Below are 23,671 nucleotides of genomic sequence, written 5' to 3'. Positions count from 1 at the left end.
AGTAAATAAAATCATTACTATTAGGCACTATTAAAATTAAGTTTAGGAGAATAATGCAGTGAAAAACTATAAGTTTGTTTTAGTTTAAAAGTGATACTTTCAATACTGTATCATGAAACATACTTTGAATTTCAAAGTGAAAGCAAGGCAGTGAGTCACTGTGAATTGGTGTCTCAGCAGAGTGACTTCAGAGTTGGATAAACCGTGTCTGTTCCTTGAATAATGGGAGGCAATGCAAAATTACAGACTTTCAGAGAAAGGTATTTTAAATTTCTATTGTTAGTGTCCCAAAGATGCAATTTTGATTTACATTTAAGTTGCTAGATTTCTAAAATAGGACTTAAAATACAGTAAGATTTGATGAGTTAATGCTTGTAAAAATAATTTAACTGAAGGAATTTGATTAAAATTTGAATTTTTATCAAAGTAATACATTGAAGAATATTATTTTGAATGATTGCATAACACTTAATAGTTTACAGTAGCCTTCATAAACAGATTATTCTTCACAGCAGTCCTGTGATGTGTAGGCTGTGGTAATCTGATATTAATAAGTCAACTGATGCACAAAGGAAGTAAATTATTTTCTCAGGGAACAAAACTCCTAAGTACCAGCCAGAATTTTAAGCTAGGCCTCCTGATTCTAAGTAGTGTATTTTAAATGTTGTCTTTTCATCAATTGCCCAGTTTACGACATGGAGCAGCCCAGCCTTGTTGAATAGGCAGTTTGTTTGAACCCCTGCTTAAAAATATCCTTGAAGATTAATCTAGTGTGCTACATATGGTTTAATTTAACCTGGAGAGAGAATTAGAATAGGTTCTTTAGTCTGTTAACTTTTCTTTCTGCTGTAACTGGCATGGAATTGAAGAGCTTTTAGAGCTATGTTATGGAATATGCCATACCACAGAATTTTTCATTGGAAAATTTTTTGTTGAAGTTCTGGAGTCCTTTTACGCTATATTATTTTTCAGGGTTGAGAGCAGTGTTGAAATACAGTGAATTAATGATGGATCCAGAACTAATTGGGTGTAACTACCTTGACTAGAGTCTCTGGGCCTCTAGCTGCTTTTGAAAACTAGTTTTGATAAGCTTCTTAAAGTCCTTGCCTGCCACCTGGGGAGGTGAGAAATAAAAAATAGGGGCTGTGTCCAGTGGCAGCCAGGGAATCAGTCGGAAACCCTAGCAAGGTGCCCTTGGACGTCACGATGTTTAGAAGTGTTGTTAAATAGGAATTTGGAAAAGAGTGAGTCATGAGACTTGGTAGTATGTTTTGATTGCTACCAACAAGAATGGACAGGAGAAATCTTTAGTTAGAGATAATATAATTGATACCCTAGAAAAAAGTGCTTAAAAATGGTTTTAGTGATATCCACATGTGTGTAGAATGTTATTGACACCTTGGGTAACAATTCCCTGTATAGAATTTTTTTAAAAAAGAACGACAAAGAGGGAAAACCCTTTGTAAATATGCAAGTCGGCTGCCTGGGCTTGTTGCTGCCTGACCAAGAAGAAAAAAAACCCACCTAAATGTGTAGGTTTTTGTTTGTTCTTCCTTTTTATGAAAGATAAGATAGATAGCCCTTGCCTAGGTAAAGTTCATTAGTCTGCCACATTTGTTTGACCACTGGTTTATTATTTCTGGTCCTTTTGCCTCAGTTCCTCCTCTCATCAAAACAAAGAATTTATATTTGTTTATTAAACTATTCTTACTTCACTCCTACGTTTGCCTTATATTTTGGAACTTTGAATTTTTCTCTCTTGACGGTGAAGAATTTTTGCCATCAGCTACATGATAGGGTGGGCAGTCCCTAAACTTGAATTAGGGTGTTGTTTTGCTTTTAACTTGGATCTGATAATAAACATAATTTAATGTTTTGGGAAGAAGAGTGAGTGGCACACCTGTGGAATTTTGGCTGAGGAGGTTAAAAGGCCCACATTCTCTAGAACTTGTTAGAGGGTACTTTTGCACAGATCTTTCAGCTGGTAGATCACATAAGGTTCCCCCTCTCCACAACTGTCCCCTGACTCTCCTAAGTTTTAAGTTAAGTCTTCTTAGCTCCTTATCTCCTTGGACTTAGGAGCAGACTTATTTTCTGGCCCAGTTGGCATCAGTTTGGTATTTGAGCATTTATCATGCTATAATTCTGGAATATATCTAGTATAGTTCTGTGTAGGGGAAAGAACACTGGGCTTTGTAGACCTTTAGACCTGCATTTAATTTCTGACCCTTGCTGTTGATTCATTGTATAATCTTGAGTAAGTTAACTTTTCTCAGCTGTTTTCTATCTTTAAAATGTTGGTGGACTTTTGGATTGTTTCTAGTTTTTGACTATTAGAAATAAAGCTACTGTGAGCATTCGTGTACAAGTCTTTGTGTGGATGTATACGTTCTTTCTCTTGGGTATATACCTAGGAGTTGAACGGCTGTTTAATTTTTTAAGAAACTGCCAAACTGTTTTCCAAGGTGGTTGTACCATTTCACACTCCCACCAGCAGTAGAGTTCCAGGTGCTCCTCACCGTTGTCAGCACTGGGTGTTGGCAGTCTTCGTTTTAGCCATTCTATTAAGTGTGTAGTGGTTTTTCTTTGTAGTTTGCATTTGCATTTCTTTAACAACTAGTAATGCTCATCTTTTTGTGTGCTCATTTACCATCTATATATCTTCTGTGGTGAAGTCTGTTCAAATCTTTGCCCATTTTGTATTGGTTTATTAGTTTTCTTAATAAGTTTTGAGAGTTCTTTATATATTCTGGATAAAAGTACTTTCTCAGATATGTGATTTGCAAATATTGTTTTCCACCCTGTGACTTGTCTTTTTGTTGTCTTAAGAATGTATTTCAAAGAGCATAAGTTTTGAATTTTTGTTGTTCAACTTCTTATTTTTTCACAGATGCCCTTTATCAGGTTGAGAAAGTTCCCTGAGTTTACTGAGAGCTTTTTTGAAATTAGGTGTGGATGTTGGGTTTTTGTCAAATGTTTTTTCTTTTTCTTTTTTTTTTTTGTGAGGAAGATCACCCCTCAGCTAACATCTGTGCCAATCCTCCTCGTTTTTGCTGAGTAAGACTGGCCCTGAGCTAACATCTATTGCCAATCTTCCTCCTCCCCCCCCCCATTTTCTCCCCAAAGCCCCAGTAAATAGTTATGTGTCATAGTTGCACATCCTTCTAGTTGCTGTTTATGTGGGACGCCGCCTCAGCATGGCCAGACAAGCAATGCGTCAGTGCGCGCCTGGGATCTGAACCCGGGCTGCCAGTAGTGGAGCACGCGCACTTAACCGCTACGCCATGTGCCGGCCCCTCAAATGCTTTTTCTGCATCTATGTTTTTTTCCTTCTTCAGTTTTTTAATGTGATGAACTACACTGATTTTTAAGTAAATATTGTTAATTGTTTTAATGGGAAATTTCAAACATAATGCAAAAGCAAATGAGCCGAGCCATCGTATACCCACCACTTCAGCTTTTGCATATCCCCCTCTAATATCTGAGCTTGTTATGGGGGAGGGAGAAGCAGCCAGAGCGCTTCAAAGACATCCCAGGTGTATTTAATTATTTTAACTATAACTATTTCACAAGGCATATACTTGAATCTCTAATCTAATTAGGCATATACTCTAATCTCTGAACAGAAGGGTATCTAAGGTAATGGTAAGGTATGATAATTTGTGAAAGTTTAAATTCTTTAGACATTTGCCTTGCTGGTTCTACTGTAATAAAGCACATCCATATAATTACTAAATTCACTTTCCTCTTATTCATGTTGATCACCAGATTAAGAGAAGCAACATCTTATTTTTATGTGAAGCACATTCACTCTTTCGGGTCAGCCCTAATGGTAACAAAAGAATATTGGTAAACAAAAGTTGAATTTTATTTTTTAATTGGTTTGCTATATCATCTAGAGGATCACATAAACTGTTAAAATTTGAATTGTGCTATGCCTCCAGTGAGCCAGTGATCCCAGAATTACAGAAATCAAGAGCTAGAGGACAGACTATATATTCATCCTTTTCATTTTAAGCTTGAGAAAGCTTAAGCCCCAAGGTCTCACAGATAAAGGTGGCATGGGTGGCAGAGGCTAGAATACAATTCAGACCTTGTAGGTTTTCATATTCTTTTCCTAGATATCATCTAACATAGCCCTCTAACTTACTGCAAAAGGGAGATGGGAGAAATTTCTGGATTTTGTTTATTTTTTAAATTACCATTTATTGTCATGCTGTCATATTGTTATAGCATTGTGCTATAACCTTACTTAAAATATTCCCCTATGAATTATGTAGTCCCCCAAATTTACAAGAGTGGTACCTGATGAGGCTTGTCTAACAGTTAAGTAATTTACTCAGTCACCTAACTTCAAAGTGTTAGGTTAAATTTAAAACCTGTCTGACACAATCTTTATTTATTACTTTATTACTACATTCTTACTCCCTTCCAACTTTGGCTTCCCTTAAGTTATCACTTACTTAGGTAGTTTAACCTCCTAAAGGTTCTGGAGGATAAAAATGGTAATAGCATGCTCTTAGTATTTGGTGGGTAAAATAATTTTTGTCCTGGGCAGCTCCTGTCTGTCATGGGAATGTTAGAAGCAAAATATACCTTTTTTCTTTGTGTTTTAAAGCACTCATGTATGAGGGAGCCAGTCAGTGGAGTAAAAGTGGGTAAGAAATCGATGTGATCTGATGTGTCTGATCCTGTCACTAGCTAATTACCTGAAGTGGTCATTCCAAAATCTTACTGCAAGTCATATTTGATATAAATCATTTTTACATTTAAATCTGTCAAGTTAGTTTTTGGTAGAAATAACTTCAAGACTTCATTTATTGGGGATTGGTGGTAATTTGGACCTGGATTAGCTCAAATTTTATATTTGGATTACTTATGGAAAAAAGAATTACTAACCAAAGTAATTGGGTTAATAAGACTATGAGAAAGATGGTTTACTCACTGAAGGGAACAAACAACACATCTATAATGTATGGAAGATCCACACCGGCAGGTGCTTTGATATGCTACATACCTCTCTGACTGTCAAACGCTGTTTAAAAAATGATCCTGGTAACTAATTTGAAAGTAGATAAACACATCGCTGCCTCCTTTATTTACATGCATATTTTAGGGAACTGTTTTTTGAAATAGTCATAGAGTGAACTTTTAGCAAATTATTCTTGCTTAAATTCAATTGTGAGATTAAACATGCTATAGGACAATTTTATACTTACTGGTAAAGATCATTTCTAAGGATTTAGTAAACTTTTAATATTTATATTTGAAGGAAAGATTTCTGATAAACATTATATTGTCACAAATTACAGGTTGAAATTTGACATAACCTGTTGCTTGAGGCTGTATTTATAAGGACTGAGTTACATGATCCTTCAAATTTGTTATTCATCTTTTTCTTTTTTTTTTTTTAAGATTTTATTTATTCATTTTTTCCCCCCAAAGCCCCAGTAGATAGTTGTATGTCATAGGTTCACATCCTTCTAGTTGCTGTACGTGGGACCCGGCCTCGCATTGGACGGAGAAGTGGTGCCCTGGGGTGTGCCCGGGATCCGAACCCGGGCCGCCAGCATCAGAGCGCGTGCACTTAACCGCCAAGCCACGGAGCCGGCCCTTTTTTTTTTTTTTTTAATTTTTATTTATTTATTTTTCCCCCAAAGCCCCAGCAGACAGCTGTATGCCACAGCTGCACATCCTTCCAGCTGCCGTATGTGGGACGCGGCCTCAGCATGGCTGGAGAAGCGGTGCGTTGGTGCGCGCCCAGGATCCGAACCCGGGCCGCCGGCAGCGGAGCGCGCACACCCAACCGCTAAGCCACAGGGCCGGCCCTATTCATCTTTTTCTATTAATTTTTTTCCCTCAGCATTGACTTAATTGCATTTCCACTACATCACAAGACCAGGGGTTGGCAAGTTTCTGTAAAGGGCCAGATAGTAAACATTTTAGTTTTGTGGGCCACGTGTTCTCTTGCAGCTACTCACATCTGCCATTGTGGGGTTAACCCAGCTATAGACAATGCATAAATGAATGAGCATAGCTGTCTTCCAATGAAACTACTTATAAGAACAGACAGTGAGTGAGCCAGTTTAACCTGCTGGCAATAGTTGGCTGACCCTGCACTATACTGTAAGTCCAAGGTCTGGAACAGTCTTATTCTTTACCCTTAGCAGAGTGCCCAGTACGCAGTAGGCCTTCAGTATACTTGCAAAGATGAATCTTGATTTTCTGGCCAAGCTGAATAAGGCCGTAACCTAATTGGAGTTAAATAATGAAGTAATTTATTTTTAAATTAATCTTGTTACTTTGAAAACTTTCCGACCTACACAGAAGTTGCACAGGTGTTATAATCAGTTCGCAAAACCCTTCACCTTCATTCAACCATTGTTAACATTTTGCCTGTTTGCTCTGTTTTTCTCTATACAATTATATACACACACATAAAATGTAGGTATACATTATTCTTTTTTTTTTTTTTAATAATTTTTATTTACTTATTTTTCCCCCCAAAGCCCCAGCAGATAGTTGTATGTCATAGCTGCACATCCTTCTAGTTGCTATATGTGGTATGTGGCCTCAGCGTGGCCGGAGAAGCAGTGCGTCGGTGCGTGCCCAGGATCCGAACCCGGGCCGCCAGCAGCAGAGCGCGCGCACTTAACCGCTAAGCCACGGGGCCGGCCCTGGTATACATTATTCTTAATCTTAACTTCTTTGTTGTACCTTTTGAGAATAAATTGTAGAGGTTTTTAGCTTGTATCTCCTAAAACCAAGGCCATTCTCTCACAATTAGCAATCAAATTCACAAAATGTAACATTGTTTAGAAGAGTCAATTTGGTTTTATCTTTTTCCTCATGATTTGATTTGGGTTATGATTTTTTTTGAGGTTTTATAACAATGTAAACATATAATGTTTATAAGATTATATAAATTTCAGGTGTACATCATTATATTTTGGCTTGTGTATAGATTGCATCGTGTTCACCACCAAAAGTCTAGTTGCCATCCATCGTTTTTTTTTTTTTGACAGGAATACTATCGTAAGTAATACTGTGATTTTTCTCAGTGCTTCATCTAAAGAAACATCTGATGTCAGTTGTCCGTTATTGGTAGTGGTGATTTTAACCACTTGGTTAAGGTGATGTCTGCCAGATTTCTGCGCTTAAACATTCTGTTTTTTCCTTTTGTAATTAGTAAGGAAAATAATCTGATGCTGGGGAAATATCCCATTCCCAAACAAACTTTTACCCTTTAGTGTTAGTGTGTTGATGGTTCTTACCTGAATCAACTACATTTACTAGCTGGCATTCTGCTTTACAGAAGAGCTTGCCCTTCCTCCCTATTTATTTGTTGTTTGTTTATTTGTTAAAATATTACTTAAAGCCCCAAATCTTAAGGTAGCTCTTATAAAAATAATTAAATCTCTATGGTGTACCTCATTATCTTTCATTTTCTAAGACATAAAGACTTGGGGAAACAAAAGAAAATTTGTCAAGTTTATTGTGGCCTAAGCAGTATCAAGGGAATAATAGAAGGGAGGGGCAGACTATCAGCTTTTTTCTGTTTTAGGGATATTATTAGAGGCTATGTGGAGAAAAGGAGGATGTTCTGATCAAGCTTGGTCTAAGTTAGGTTGTACAAATTAACCAATTCTCTTTGGTGTAGCACTTCTCAAAGGTATTAATATGCTAATATATTGTGAATATCTTAGGGGAGGGTAAAGTATGGTGAAAAGATCCTTCCTTGCCCCCTCAAGTATCTCTATGGACTACCTTTTCATTAACAAATAGTAATGAATGTGCATGCTTCAGGAGAAGCAATTAGATTCTGTTTTTTAGGTAATAAAAAGATTAGCAAGGCGATCTTTGTCTTCAGGGAATTTATCTGTGTTTGCTGTAGGGAGAGGTAGAAGAAAATGAAAAAAAAGTGGAAAAAATAACTCAAACACTGTAATTCCTGGTGAAGTAAAAGCAAGGGCCCCCAGAGACTTCGGGGAATTCAAAGGAGGAAGAGATCTTAATTAGAAAGAATAGAAATGCTTCCTAAATGGTATTTGTAAATAGGTAAATGTGTTACCGAAGCAGGTTCGTTTTGCCTGCTGCCCAGAAAGCCAAACACCGAGAGGACGAGATTGCAGCAGAGGGAGGGTTTAATCACAAGGCAGCCAAGTGAGGAATATGGGAGAACAAGTCTCAAATGCACCTCCCCGAAAATAGGGGCTCAGAGGTATTTATGGGGTAGGGGGCAGAGTGGTCTGAAATGTGGAGATAGATGATTGGAGGTGAGGCGAGGTGAGGTAATTGATGATCTGCACAAGCGTAGTCAGACTTCATGACTTTTCGTAGGACACGTGTTCACAAAATGACGGCATTGGCATGACCTGAGAGTGGAGTTTTTAGCCTCTTGATGTCAAAACGTCACTTATCGGACATCTTGGAGGGCCCAGTTTATGGGTTGGTGGTCTCAACCGGCCTGAAGTGGACAAGGGGCTCTAATTCCTGAAAAACAGCTCAAACATCTACTACCATGGTGGCCCAGGCTTCAAGGAGTTGTTATCTATAGGAACCTAGTGGGAGTCAGATAGCATATTGCCTTGATATCAGCACAGTTAACAGTGGGCGGGCGAACAGCTAAAAGCTACAATCAGTAATTGCAAAAAGGAAAAAAACTTGAGTTCCTAGCTACTTAGTCATCAATGGCTGTTTGTCAGTTTCAAATGTAAACGGAGATGAGGACAAAGAGGGCAGAAATGGGGCAGATAGAATCATATAAGACAGGAAAGTAATGGGGCATGTGGCAGAAAACGGACCCCAGCATGGGCTATGTGCAGGGGAGGAAAAGAGGTTGGGGCCAGATCATGGAGGCCCTTGAATTACAGCATGAGCAAGTGGTACCTTCCTTCAGATGCCTGGGAGGTTTGGGGGCGGGGAAGAGAGGAAGGGAGGAAGGGCAGGGAGTATATTGAACAGAGTAGTGCTTTAGGAAGATTGAAGTAGTTCTGATATGTAAACTGGATTAGAATGAGGAGAGACTGGAAGTAGATGGATTGAGGCAGTTGTAATAGTCTAGGGCAGTGGTCTTCAAACTTAATTACTGTATACCTCCTAAAATAATTGTGAAAACTGTATCTCTCATACATTTTAAAGTTTAAAGTTATTTTAAAAATAAAACTGTTATCACTTTTAAAAACGGAATCTAAATACCATAGCACAGGGCCGTCCCCATGGCTTAGTGGTTAAGTGAGCGCGCTCCACTGCTGGCGACCCGGGTTTGGATCCCGGGCTCGCACCGACGCGCTGCTTCTCTGGCCATGCTGAGGCCGCGTCCCACATACAGCAACTAGAAGGATGTGCAGCTATGACACACAACTATCTACTGGGGCTTTGGGGGAAAAAAATAAATAAATAAAATCTTTAAATACCATAGCACTTTGATACCCACTATCATCCATTTTCAAAAATTCAAGAGTAAACTCGTTAATTTGGGAATTTTACACTTCTTTTTTTTCCTTGATCTCTTTCTATTTCCTACACAGAATTTTACCCTAATATATATATATTTGTGTGTGTGTGTGTGTGTGTGTGTGTGAGGGAGATTGGCCATGAGCTAACATCTGTTGCCAGTCTTCCTCTTTTTGCTGAGGAATATTGGCCCTGAGCTAACATCCATACCCATCCTCCTCCATTTTGTATATGGGATGCCGCCACAGCGTGGCTTGGTGAGCATTGCGTAGGTCCGCACCCTGGATCTGAACTGCAAACCCCAGGCCGCTGAATCGGAGCACACAAACTTAACCACTACGCCACTGGGCCAGCCCGTACCCTAGTACATTTTTATACTTAAAAGTTTTATTGATTTGCCCTATCACATTTCTTTGCACCAAAAATATGTATATAAAGAAAAATTGAAAATTTTAATTTCCTGTGGCCATAAAACTTTAAAAATTTTTTGTTTCCATTGTTATTAATAGTCGATCATCCAGAATATAGTACGAATGATGATAAACACTTACTAAACAAAATTTTATTGAATAGGCTTCTCAATGAAATGGATGGGGCTTTTAAAAATAGTTAACTCATGTATTGATGGATTAATATGATTTATTGCTAGAATGAGACAATAGCATCAATTTCTACCTTTTATTTTAAGAACTCTAAGCACTGAGAAATTTTTTTGACATAAATAAGTTGATGAAAAGGGTTTTGTTAGCAATGCCACTAATTTGCTTGAACTTCTTCCAATTTGTGTGCCAAAAGTTTGTTTTTTTTTTTTTTTTTTTTTTGAGAAAGATTAGCCCTGAGGTAACACCTGTTGCCAGTCCTCCTCTTTTTGCTGAGGAAGACTGGCCCTGGGCTAACATCCATGCCCATCTTCCTCTACTTTATATGGGATGCCTGCCACAGCATGGCTTTGATGAGCGGTTCGTAGGTCAGTGCCCGGTTTCCAAACCTGCGAACCCCGGACTTCGGGCTGCCAAAGTGGAGCGCAAGAACTTAACCACTTCGCCACCGGGCTGGCCCCCGCAAAAGTTATTTCTCACAATCAGTCTTTCAGTGTTTTTGAAAAGCAAAGGATTGAAAAATACCTGACTTGTAAAAAAAAGTATTGATTATAGTCTTTAGAGAGTTGATCTCTTTAAGACTTTCATCAGTATTTCAGAGGCTCCGTTTGTTTAGGTTTTTTCTGCCTTGGGGCACTGCAGCAGGGAGCCTTGAGATAGTTTAGAGATATGGGTGGTGGAAGATTGTGAAAGGGAAAGCGTATATCCAACCCCCCAGGCACATTTTGGTGATAGAGCGGTCCTGGAAGTTGGGGTCTGGAATATCTCTACACATTATCCATCTGATATATTCCCAGGAAAATCTTCATGTACCTCATGGAGTTTGAATACCCCAGTTTGCTCTAAGCAAAAGATACCAGCCTCTGAATTAGGATATTGGGAACTGAGAGGTGGGAATACAGAATACTTTATAAACGTAGAATTTGTAGTTCTTAGCAACTGATTAGATACGGTGGCAAGAAAGTTACAGTTAAAAAATAACTGAAGACCTCATGTTTGGGAACTCAAGGTGACCGGGGAGAATGATGGTAATTGAAAAGTCATGAGGAAGGGCTGATTTCTATAAGATTAATTTGGACAGGTTATTTTTCAGAACAAATGTGACATTCAGGTGGAGATTCTATGAAGTACCTGCAAATATGGATCTCAGGATTAGGGCAGGAGAATTTTGGGGGTCATCTACATTGTAAGTGATAGTTGAAGCTATGAATTATCAAGGGGAGGATAGTATGTGTGTGTAAAATGGATGAGGACAAAAAGAGGGAAACTACCTATATAAAAGGGTCAGAAAGAAGTAAAGAGGAATAGTCCGGAAAGGTAGAAAAATACTCAGGATTGTGTACTTCCAGAGAACCCAAGAAAAGAGTATTTAAGAGGTGGGTGTTGGGTTAGGGGGAGTCAGCCTTGTCAAATGCTGTAGAGAAGTAGGACAGTAGGTCTAAGAAGGGCCCTCAAAAATGGCAAATTTTTGCTCATCTTTGAGAAGAGTCACAAGAGTGAAAGAGAAATAGGACAGATTAAATTTGTCTTGATGAGGAGGTGAAGGCTGCAGAGGGAACCATACCTTTAAGAAGTTTGCTGAAAAAGTCATTTTGGAGAATAGCAAGCCTAAGTTCTAGACTCAGTGTGTCAGGAAAAAACCCATGCTGTCAGAATTGCCCTTAATTAACCTTTGTATTGCTCATCAAGTATGGGATGCATGGCCATATTTACAAGTCTAACAGCCATATTTTCCCTCTGCCATTGTAACATTGTTTCTGTAGTTGAGTCTTAGATGAGGTGGTTGATGTTTAAAGGCCATGTTGTTGGAAAATTATATCTTTAGATAGTGGGAATGAGATGCTCCATTTTGAGATGTATGTGAGAACAGCTGAAACACTTTTATATCTCCTTCTCTTGCTCTTAAGCATATATATGGTCAAGGAGCGGAATGGTGGTCAGGTGCACTGCTCAAACTGTTCTCTCCCTTGCTTTTGTTCTCATGGTTGCTGGCACTTTGTACCCTGACTTGGCAACTATAGAGTGCACCAAATGCATGTATGATAGTAAGGTAGGAATGAAGGTGATTTCTTTTTGAGGGTTGTTTTGGGGACTTATAATACAATAAAGATTTGGAACATCTTCTGAGAGAATTGTAAGATTTAAGACTAGTACAGTAGTCCCCCTTATCCACGGTTTCACTTTCCACAGTTTCAGTTACCCATGGTCTGCTGGGTCCGAAAATATTAAATGGAAAATTCCAGAAATAAATAATTCATAAGTTTTAAATTGGGCACTGTCCTGAGTAACATGTTGAAATCTTGCACTGTCCAGCTCCTTCCTGCCCAGGACATGAATCACCCCTTTGCCCAGTATATCCACGCTGTATATGCCACCTGCCTGTTAGTCACTTAGGAGTCATTAGGTTATCAGATGACTGTCGCAGTATCACAGTGCTTGTGTTCAAGTACCCCTTAGTTTACTTAATAGTGGTCCCAAAGCACGAGAGTAGTGATGCTGGCAATTCGAATGCTCGAAAGAGAAGTTATTGTTGTTAATCTCTTACTGTGCCTAATTTATAAATTAAACTTAATCATAGGTATGTATGTATAGGAAAAACATAGTTTATGTAGGGTTTGGTTCTGTCCGAGGTTTCAGGCATCCGCTGGGGGTCTTGGAGCATAACCCCAACGCATGACGGGGACTACTGTAGATTCAAAATTCTTATTGAGTGAGCATGCAGTTAGCATGCATTTGTAGTGTATCTGAGCATTGTTATGGAGGAATAGAAAAGAGGCTTACTTATGGTATTGATGCGGGTAGAACTAGAATTGTCTCCATTGGATTAGAATTTTATATTCTTGAGGGCACTGGGCCTCCTATGTGCTCCTTCCCTCCTTTGCTCCTCGACAACTAAGAGTGTAGGGTGGTTGGAAGAGGAGTGACATGAGGCCTGGGGTTCTCCTAGAATGCTGCATAAAGACAGAGAGGTCTTTAGGTTGGAAAAGACATCATGATCTTTCCTTCTTTCTTAATTTTTAAAAAATAAATGATGGTTTTAATTAATAATTGATCATTTTAATCAATTTTTATTATAGCACAGTTGAATAAGTATATACACTGCCTGGAATTGTCTATTGCTCAAAGGAAATAATTGTTGAATTTAACTAAGTTGTTGCTTAGAAAATCTCAAATGCCATTTCTAATTACAGGGTGGTAATGTGATTTCTCTAGCCAGGTAAGAGGATTTTGCAAAATATAATAATGTTACTCTTTAAAATTTAGAAGGCTAAGTTGATTTCGTTCTGTTCCATTCCCCTACTCCTGCCTTTTTTCTGTATGAACCCTGTGCCCCACTTGTAGTAAATTACTTGTAATTTTCTAAACATGACATGGGTTTTCCTGGACTCCCTATCTTTGGATTTCTTTGCTTAGAATGCCCTCTTCCGGCCCTCTGTCCTGCTTGGCAGACTCTAGTGTGTCTTCCAAGAGTTGGTTTGATTTCTTTTACTCACCAGGGCAGACTTATAATAGTTAACAACGTACAATAGTTAACAGCATATTTTGTATGTATATACTCTTATACCATGTATCTTTTCTTAGTAAAGTATATATGTCTATATATATGCACACACATATATACATATATAGGTACATATATACTTACATGCATACACTTTTTGTCCAGTTTTTGTATCTGTGTTCCTTGTTGAGTGCCTGGCAGTTACAGTATATATGCTGTCCTACTTACTGGTTGAATGAAATGAATGAAAACATTTAAAAACACATGGAAACCACATTGAGATTCTCTGTATCTAGAAAAAAACCAAAAAGCAGAGTGGGAAGGAACATTTACTTATTTGCCTGACACCATATTAGATATTTCATACACATTATCTTTGTATGTGTGTCTTAAAAGTCTTGACAACAAGCAAGTATTTTATAGATGAGGAAACAGACCCAAAATAGGTACTTGAGTAAGTTCACACAGGTAGTTTAGAAGTAGCAGAACATGAGATTTGAACCCAGATCTGTCTTACGTTAAAGAGCCTCTGCCCTTTTCACACCACTTTTGCTATGACTACATCGTGATTAAATTAATTGGCAACCATGATTGATTGAGTGGTGACAACAGCTGAAGCAAAATATGATTTTGTTACCCTCCAGGAGTATGTTTCTCAAATATGGTTGTTCAACAATCCACATTTGAATTAATGGGGGTATTTATTAAAAATGAATGCTCCTGGGCCTCACTCCAAATCTACATAATCAGTATCTGGGTATGAGATCTGGGAATCTGCATTTTAGAGGTAAGCACTCCAAGTTTGTCTTAAACATAGCGATGTTTGACAGTCACCACCCTAGGAGTCTTCCCCACTGCCCCTGGCTTTCAGTGGACCAGAATCAATATTATTAATGTCTATCTTTAAGATTAACAAGTGTGAGGCTGATGAAACAGTTTGGTCATAGTCGTAGAATTCTAGAGCCTGCATAAGGACGGTACCCTTGAGGTCGTGCTAGCTCTACGGTCTTATGTTACAAAGGAGAGAACTGAGACCAAATGAGAGTATCTGAATGGTTTTTGCAACTCTGATTCGTAATAAATAAGGTACTTTGCTATGAATTGTAGATCAGAATAACCTGTATAAAATGTCTGCACTGTGTAAGTAATTATTTTCATGTTAGATGTTATTTTTAATCCAGTTTGGCAATCTCTGCCTTTTAATTGGGGTATTTAGACCATTTGCACTTAATGTGATTATTGATATGGTTGAGTTCAAATCTCTCGCTGTTTCTCATCTATTTGTCCTAGCTCTTCCTTCTTCCTTTCATGCTCTTTTTCTGCCTTGTTTTGGATTGAGTATTTTTTATGATTCCACTTTATGGCCTTTATTGGCTTACTAGGTATATGTCTTTAGTGGGTTTTTGATGTTTAGTGGTTGCTGTCGAGTTTATAATTAGTATATGTCTTTTAACTTATTACAGTCTATCTTCAAGTAATAGATATCTCTTCACATACCATGTAAGAGCTTTAGGATGGTATACTTTGTCCTTTTCCTGCCTTTGTACTACTGTATTCGTACATTTCACTTCTGTATATGATATAAACCCCACAGTCCATTTTTTCTCTTTATTTTGCAGTACGTATTTTTGCTTTAAACAGTCAATTATCTTTTAAAGAGATTTTTTAAATAAGAAAAGGCTTTTGTATTTACCCACATAATTACTGTTTCTGATGCTCTTCATTCTTTTTGTAGATCCAGATTTCCATCTGGTATAATTTTCTTTTTCTTGAAGGACTTCCTTTAATATTTCTCTTAGTGCAGATCTGCTGGTGATGATATCTGTCAGCTTTTGTATGTCTGAAAAAGTCTTTATTTCACCTTTATATTTGAAAGATACAAGTTTCAAAGCTATCGAAAGACTTGTGTTGCCTGGGTATAGAGCTGTAGGTTGACGTGTTACCTTTCAGTACTTGAAAGATGTTGGTCTGCTCTTGTCTGGCTTGTATTGTTTCTGATGAGAAGTCTGCTGTAATTCTTATCTTTGTTCTTCTGTATATAATGTGAGTTTTTCTCTGACTGCATTGCAGGATTAACCATATCAGTGTTTGACATTTTATTTATTTACAAGTAGTTAGTGTTCTGATTGAACGTGTAAGTTCTCAGGTCTCTGTGGTCCCTCATTTCTGATCCCTCTGTTCTGTGATCACCCCATACTGAGTTTCTACAGCTCCTGTGCTTCTAGAAACAATTAGAACATATCTGTAGTAAAAGGAGAGAAAGCATCCTTCATTTATTCATAGTTTCTAAATTGATTCTAAGATTCTCTTGTGATGCTTTGTACCACTCCAGAAACAAGGGCAGTTTTACTTACGCTACTTCAGACAGGCGAGGGGTACTTTTTAGTTTCAAAGTGTTGTAAGGAGTATTTCTGATGTCTCTGATAGTTGGTGTGGATGACTACAGCTCAGAGTCTGATGTGATTATTATACCTTCAGCCCTGGACTTTGTCTCACAAGATGAAATGTTGACGCCACTGGGGAGATTGGACAAGTATGCTGCAAGTGAGAACGTATTTAACAGGTATGTGCATATTCTTTTCATTAAAGTGGAAGTATGATTTTTATTACATTAATTTCAGTAGGGAAAATAAAATTATCCGGTTTAAAGTTGGTATTATTAACATGTACAGCCTGAGTCACCAAGTTTAATTAATAATCACAGCCATGGCCTCTTTAATAGTTGTTTATTCCTTGATCCTAGTAAGCATATAACACTCTTTCTTTGCTTTTTGGCAAAAAAAAAAAAAAAAAACAGCACTTGTTTGCTATTAGGCATAATTTTGATATTTGTATAAAGTGATTACTGAGGAGTATATTATTCTTTCAACAGATGATGTTGTATACCTACTGTGTGCCAGGTGATGTTCAAGGGGATTGGGACACGGCAGTGACCAAGAGCTAACACTCTTCCTAATGCGTTGTTTCTCCAACTTTGGTCCCCAGTCCACCTGTATCAGACTTTTCTGGGAAATCTAAGTCTTTGCTTAAATTTTTTGAGTATAGGTTTGTAAAACTCATTTAGTAAAAATATGTAAAGATAATGTTTCATATAATGAAGAATGAGTATATTTTCCCATTATTATGATAATTGAAGATAGCTGAAATGACCTTAGAAATTTGTCAAATCAGTTAGATAAAAATGAGAAGTATTTTGGTAAATGTTCAGTCTCATCTTGTTAAAATAAGACCCATACTAGCATTTGTCACTTAGGAAATTAGGGACTTAATATGTGTTATAACAAATATAAAAAAATTTTCTTTAAAACTATATGGATTCTGCCTTTTGACATTCTAAATACAGGCACACCTCGGAGATATCGTGGGTTCGGTTCCAGACCACTGCAGTAAAGTGAATATCACCATAAAGAGAGTCACACGAATTTTTTGGTTTCCCAGTGTATATAAAAGTTATATTTACACCAGACTGTAGTCTCCTAAGTGTGCAATAGCATTATGTCTAAAATAAACCAGTGTACACACCTTAATTAAAAAACACTTGGTTGCTAAAAAATGCTAACCGTCGTCTGAGCCTTCAACAAGTCGTAGTCTTTTTGCTGGTGGAGGGTGTTATAAAAAATCATATTATTTGGGAAGTGCAATAAAGCAAAGCACAATAAAACTAGGTATGCCTGTATTAACTATTGACGCCACTGAATGCTATATAATTTTCTTTTTCTACGTAGACAAATGGTGGCCCGGAGTTTGCTGGATACATTGAGGGAAGTCTGTGATGATGAAAGAGATTGTATTGCTGTTTTGGAAAGAATTAACAGATTGGCTGATGATTCAGGTATATGTTTATGCAGAGAACAGTTTCCTTTACCAAATTTGTGTTTCTAAAAACTAATGAAAAACTTAGTGTGTTATGAGATTTCTTTAAAAGATTTCCTAATTATCAAACCCATCAGTAACAAGAAAATAAAAATCTGTTACTAAGATCCAAAATTTTATAGTAGGCCCATTTAGTTTAATTTGGGGAATTTCTCATCAGAAAAATCTAAGAACATTATTTTGCATCATGTACCTTAATATTTTAGAATTAATAAAAACTTTAAAAAATAATTTTGAATAAATTAAAAGGGATTGGAGTGAGCTGTAGATTTTTTTAGGCAAATATAAAATGCTTTCTTTCTGTTTGCTTTCTCTCTTGCAAAAAAATGTTAATCACCGCCTGTAAGACTAAAGCTGTTTGTCTCCAAAGTGAAGATAGAAGGATCTGCTTAAGGGAGAGGTCAACTTTATTTGAGGCTCAGAATATAATTATATTAAGTTTTTAAAAAATGCATTTTATTGTGGTAAAATCTGCATAGCATAAAATTTACCATTTTAACCTAATATTAAGTTTGAAGCATATTTTTATATTTGATTTTAGAAACGTTCAAAAATAAAGTTTTTTTTCTTAAACCCATTATCTCTTTATTAATATGTTATTTTGCAATTTCTAAGAAACTTTTTGGCAAGTCAACAAGCCTGATTTTTAAATTTTTAGATGAGCTCATCTTTTAGGAAGCAATTCATTTTATGGGAATATGTTTACTCTTTACATAAGCCTTAAATATTTTTAATTTTTTTATAGGGTGGAAAAACATTTATAAGCTTACTAATAATCTGTCTCATTATGATGTTCTCTGTACGTAATTGCTCATGTATATGCTTGTTCCAGAATACTTTTAGGAGAGTCTCATCAATTATATTTTTTAACTTATAATTTATTTTTTGACTTGGCAGAGATATAACAATTTAACTTAAATTTTTGGCACTGTTGACTCCCATTGTGGTTATTCCTTTCTTAGTCAAGACATAGATACTCTTTAAGGAGGAATTTATTTTCTCTTAACTGTTTACCAACTATAGTGCTGGTTTTTATAAATATGTATATGTATATATATATTTTAAAAATATGTCCTCACCTTGTTGAGTTCATGATAAATATCTCTGTTGACATTTACACTTTCCATTCATTCAGTAAATGTAAAACAGTGCATACTCTATGCCAGGTTCCAGATTGAAAGCTAGAGTGTTACTGAGATGAATAAGAATTCCTGTCATCAGATTAACAGTTTAATGAATGCACCCTACATATAAACAGTAAATTAAAATGGGGTGGATTGGGGCTGTCTTCAGAAAGTTTGTGACATTTGAGTTGGGTTTGATAGAATGATAAGGTACAAAGAGGGAAAGAGCATACTCTGGAGAGGAAAAGACAGGTTTAGAGGCTGGAGGAATTGAAGATAGTGGCCCATTTGGTCAACAGAGAGTTTACTTACTGAGTCTATAGTTTAGAAAAATGAGACTGTTAAACAAGGTAGTTGAGGGCTAGATAGTAAAGGTCTATACTGTGCCATGCTAGAGAGTTTGCATTTTTTGTCATTTAGAACAATAGCAGTATGAATTGACTTGATAAAAAAGATGGGTGGCAGGAAGACCAGTTGGGAGACTCTACTAATTGTTGTTTGAGAGAAGTTGAAGTGCTAGGGAGGGATTTCAGGGCTACTGTGATGGTTGAAGGGAATGAAGGAAGAGGGAGTTGACCCTGAGGTTTCTAACTTGGTAGGCTGGGTGGGTTGCGATGTTCAAGTAAGATGAAGACTATTGAAAAATATGCAACTCCAAAGTTAATGCATATAATCTATCCTCCTAAAGAAATAAGGAGCTTAGAATTTTTAAATCTTTCTTCTGCCTTATCTTTATCAACTTTTACCTTGATTTTTTTATTTCCCTAAATTTATCTTTTACATTTTTATGATTTTATGTAGTAAATGCTTGTTTAGATTTACTGCTAAATTTACTAAGTTTTTTTCCCCTCATCAAGTACATCTTTGATTCTTTTCTGGTTCAATTTCCTCTTTCTGAAAGGATATGTATTGATGAGGGTCTGGCAGTGACATATCCTTTTTCCTTTGTCTGAAAAGGACATTTCACCATTATTCTTAAATGATCATTTGGCTAAATGTAAAAATCTAGTTGATAGTTTAATATTATTCTATTCTCATCTTACTGTTGTTACTATTGAGAAGTCTACTAGTCTCATTTAGTCTTTGTAGGAATCTGTTTTTTCTTCCTGCTTTTAAGACTTCTTTTCCTTGACATTCTGAGTTTCACTGTCATGTGTTTAGGTACAGATTTATTTTTATTTGTTTTACTAAGGACTTTGCCCTACTTCTTTGATGATTCTTGTCTTTCCATCAGATATGGGAAATTTTCAACCTTTAACATTTTGAATGTTGCCTCTCCTCCATCTCAAACTCCTTTTTTTTAAGTTTATTTTTTGTTTGAGTAGATATTTTGTATGTGGTTCAGAATATAAGACTCTTGTTAGATAAATGTATTTTCCATGGCTCTTAACCTGTTCTAACTTTCTACTCCTTTAACTCCCATCTTCATTTTGGTAATTTCTCTCAGCAAAGTATTTGCTACCAAATTCTAACCTGCCATCATTTGACTGTTGACTGTTTCATTGCCGTTAACTCCATTTTTATTTTCAGGAGTCTTTAAGTGCTTTGTTTTCAGATCCTCTTGTTTTTCTTTCCCTATTATGTTTCTTTTCAGTATATTTCCTTTTATTGTATCTTTAAAATAGAATGTTTAAAATGATCATGACCTAGGGCTGGCCCCGTGGCATAGCGGTTAAGTGCATGCGCTCCGCTGCTGGTGGCTCCGGTTCGGGATCCCGGGCGCGCACCAACGTACTGCTTGTCAGGCCATGCTGTGGCGGCATCCCACATAAAGTGGAGGAAGGTGGGCACGGATGTTAGCTCAGGGCCAGTCTTCCTCAGCAAAAAGAGGAGGATTGGCATGGATGTTAGCTCAGGGCTGATCATCCTCAAAAAAATAAATAAATAAAATAAAATAAAATGATCATGACCTCTAAAGATTGTTTATGGTAGCTGAAGTTCTTGGTGTCATAATCCCGTTAATCGCGTCTTAATCTTTTTACTCCTGAAGGATCATTTCTTGTCTTTTTTTTTTTATAGTTTTGGATTGTGAGCTCATCTTTAGTGGGTCTTCATAGGTATTTGGTGTTTGGCTCAGCCTTCATTGTGGGAATGGGAGTGACCCCCAAGTGGTTTTGAGTTGTTTTCCCAGGCTCAGGGTTGTTAGCAACTAGGAGTAAATCCTTGCGCGTGTGTGTTTGTAATTGTTTTAGGGGAGAGGATGGAAGAGGGAGGCAGTTTTCAAACTATTCCTGGTTGTGTAAATTTGGAATCCAAACCAGTTACAAGTATATTCTCAGGGTTTCAGAAATAACATACTTGAAGCAAATTTTTTTTCTTTTCTTTTAATATGGAATATAACACCATACAAAAAGTACATGAACTATAAATGTACAGCTCCGTGAAGTATCACAAAATGAAGGCCCATGTAATTAGTACTCAGATCAAGAAATAGAACTAGCATCCCAGAAACCATCTCAGTGCACCTCCTAATTTCTGTCCTTCTTCCCCAAAGGTAATCAACATTTTGACCACTAAATGTATAGTTTGCCTGTCTGAACCTTATATGGAATCATATTGAATATATTATTTTGTGTCTCGCTTGTTTATACTTCTGAAGCTCATCATGTCATTGCATGTAACTGTATTTATACATTTTTTAAATTGTTATTCAGTGATTACTGTGTGAATATACTGCAATGCTGTATGAATACACTGCAATTTATTTATCCGTTATTCTGTTAGCAGACATGGATTGCTTCTAGCTTTAGGTTGTTAATGCTGCTGTGAGCCAAGGAGTCACATGGAGCTCATGCGCATACATTTCTGTAGGTATATACTTAGAATTGGAGTTATTAGGTCCTAGGGTATGCATATGTTCATCTTTGATATGCCGTAGAGGTTTTAAAGTGGTATAGCAGTTTGTAGTCCCACCAGCAGTGTATGCGTGTTCCTGTTGTTTCACATCTTCACCAACACTTGTTTATTTTAAATTTTAGTTTAAATTTATATCTCATTGTAGTTTTAATTTACATTTCCTCAGTAACCAGTAAAGCTGAGCACTTGGTTACATGCTTATTGGCTATTTGCGCGTCTTCTTTTTTTATGTTATTTTATTTATTTTTTGGTGAGGAAGATTAGCCCTGAGCTAACATCCATGCCAATCCACCTCTTTTTGCTGAGCAAGATTGGCCCTGAGCTAACATCCCTGCCCATCTTCGTCTGCCTTGTATGTGGGACGCCGCCATGGCATGGCTTGATAAGTGGTGCATAGGTCCATGCACCCAGGATCCAAACCTGCGAACCGCGGGCTCCTGAAGCCGAGCGCACAAACTTAACCACTATGCCACTGGGCCGGCCCTCTGCATCTTCTTTATTGAAATATCCATTCAAGTCTCTTCCCCCTTTTTTAAATTGACAGTCTTTTTATTACAGATTTGCAGGAATTCTTTATTCTGGTTATGAGCCCTGTGTCATTTGTGTGTATTATAGGTATCCTTTTCACTCTGACTTGTCTTTTTACTCTCTTAGTGGTGCCTGTTACAGAAGAGAAGTTCTTTTCTTTTATGGGTAGTACTATTTGTGTCCCGTTTAAGAAAATATTCCTTACCTCAAAGTCATGAATGTTTTCTCCTATATTATCTAATCTAGAAGCTTTATTGTTTTTGCCTTTGACATGTAAATCTGCATTCTACCTGGAATTTATTCTTGTGTATGATATGAAGTAGGGGACAGGTTTCATTTTGTTTTTCTTTTTGTTAATATGGGTATCCAGTTGACACAGCATCATTTATTGAGAAGGCTATCTTTCCCTTCCACCTTTTTATAAATCAGTTGTCTGTATATGCATAAGTCCATTTCTGGACTCTGTTTTGTTCCATTGGTCTCTTTGCCTAATCAGGGTTTTGAAGAAAGAAAAGTTACTGATTTCATTCTTAACTAAAACTGTAACTTATGTCCTTCTTTTGCTTCAAAAAGATAGGTAAGTATCAGGTCAATGTAAGCAAATTCGGAGTCAGAAAGAAAAAGTAAAGGCTTATATGTCTACTTTTTTTTTTAACTAAGTTTTTATTTTTCAAAACAGAAGCATTCTATTTTATTCAGATACTGTCTGACTTCAAATGGCACAGCCATGTAATAGAAATTCCAAATATTGGTTTGTTGATAAGATTCTTAGCTTTGTAAAATGCCAGTACATTTTCTACTGATAGTTTAATTTCTATTTGTTGAAATCTGACATTCCTCTGGACACATTCATGCATATTTACCTTAAGGTAACTTTAATTTCATCATTAATAGGTGCCAAGTTCTAATTAGGTCTGATGTGATGACTTGTATTGATAATCCCTCAGGTCTGTATGTGTTTCAATCACTTACATTTCTCCTATGAATTGCTTATTTGTATCCTTATTTTCTTTGTTGTATTCATTTGAACAGTGAGTTCTTTGTGTATTTAGTTATTAATACTTTGTTATACATGTATTTTCTCCCAGGCTGTTGTGCCTTTTAACTGAGTGTGGTATCTGTTGTCTATACTGAAGTCTTTACAAAGTGAAATTAACTGGTCTTTTAGTTGGTTTTGGGGTTTTGTTTGCCTTGAAAGGGCTTCCCACCTCTCAAGATTAAACATTTTTAAAAATGTTGTCTTTTAGTGCTTTTGATCTTTAAGAAAAATATTTGGAACTTTAATTCACCCAGAATTTATGTATGGTGTGTGTTAAAGGAATCTTATCTTTTTTTCTCACATAACTAGCTGATTTTCCTACCATTCATTACCTATTGGATAGTCATCCTTTTGAAACCCAGAGATTTGAAAGGCCATATTTGTCACATTTAAATTACCATATATAATTGGGTCTTTTTGGGTTTTTCTTTTTGTTTAAATCTGTTAGTCTCCTTTAATATTCACTTACCCTTTTTAGTCTTAGTTAGGTCTAACTATAAATCCTCCATTCATTAACTAAATTTAGATTAGGAGCCAGTCCTTATAACTTGTCCTAGGAGGTTCTTCAATAGTAGAGTGTATAGATAATACCATATTGTAGTTGATGTGAATGTCAGATATTTAACCCCTAGCACTGTGTAGCACAATGTAGGTGATGAATAAATTCAGTCATAGGAAATGATTGCATTGTGAA

The 23,671-nt window shown here is 36.8% G+C and overlaps 1 protein-coding gene across 6 annotated transcripts in view; it reads left to right on the top strand.

The window, feature by feature from the left end:
• Positions 1-23,671, top strand: part of PPP4R1 (protein phosphatase 4 regulatory subunit 1) — a 64,374-nt gene that overhangs the window by 3,355 nt on the left and 37,348 nt on the right. For 2 of the 6 annotated variants that reach the window (XM_058556718.1, XM_058556713.1), the window contains exons 3-4: positions 15,985-16,120; positions 17,283-17,389. In XM_058556718.1, the coding sequence (XP_058412701.1) occupies positions 15,985-16,120; positions 17,283-17,389 (243 nt within the window). Of the gene's footprint in view, positions 1-90; positions 261-15,984; positions 16,121-17,282; positions 17,390-23,671 lie in introns of those variants that run through there. The other 4 variants (XM_058556715.1, XM_058556717.1, XM_058556714.1 and 1 more) reach the window with 3 other exon arrangements.

The sequence above is a fragment of the Diceros bicornis genome, chromosome 16 (genome assembly GCF_020826845.1).
Source record: "Diceros bicornis minor isolate mBicDic1 chromosome 16, mDicBic1.mat.cur, whole genome shotgun sequence".
NCBI classification, from domain to species: domain Eukaryota; kingdom Metazoa; phylum Chordata; class Mammalia; order Perissodactyla; family Rhinocerotidae; genus Diceros; species Diceros bicornis.
This window is presented reverse-complemented; position numbering and strand designations above follow the sequence as displayed.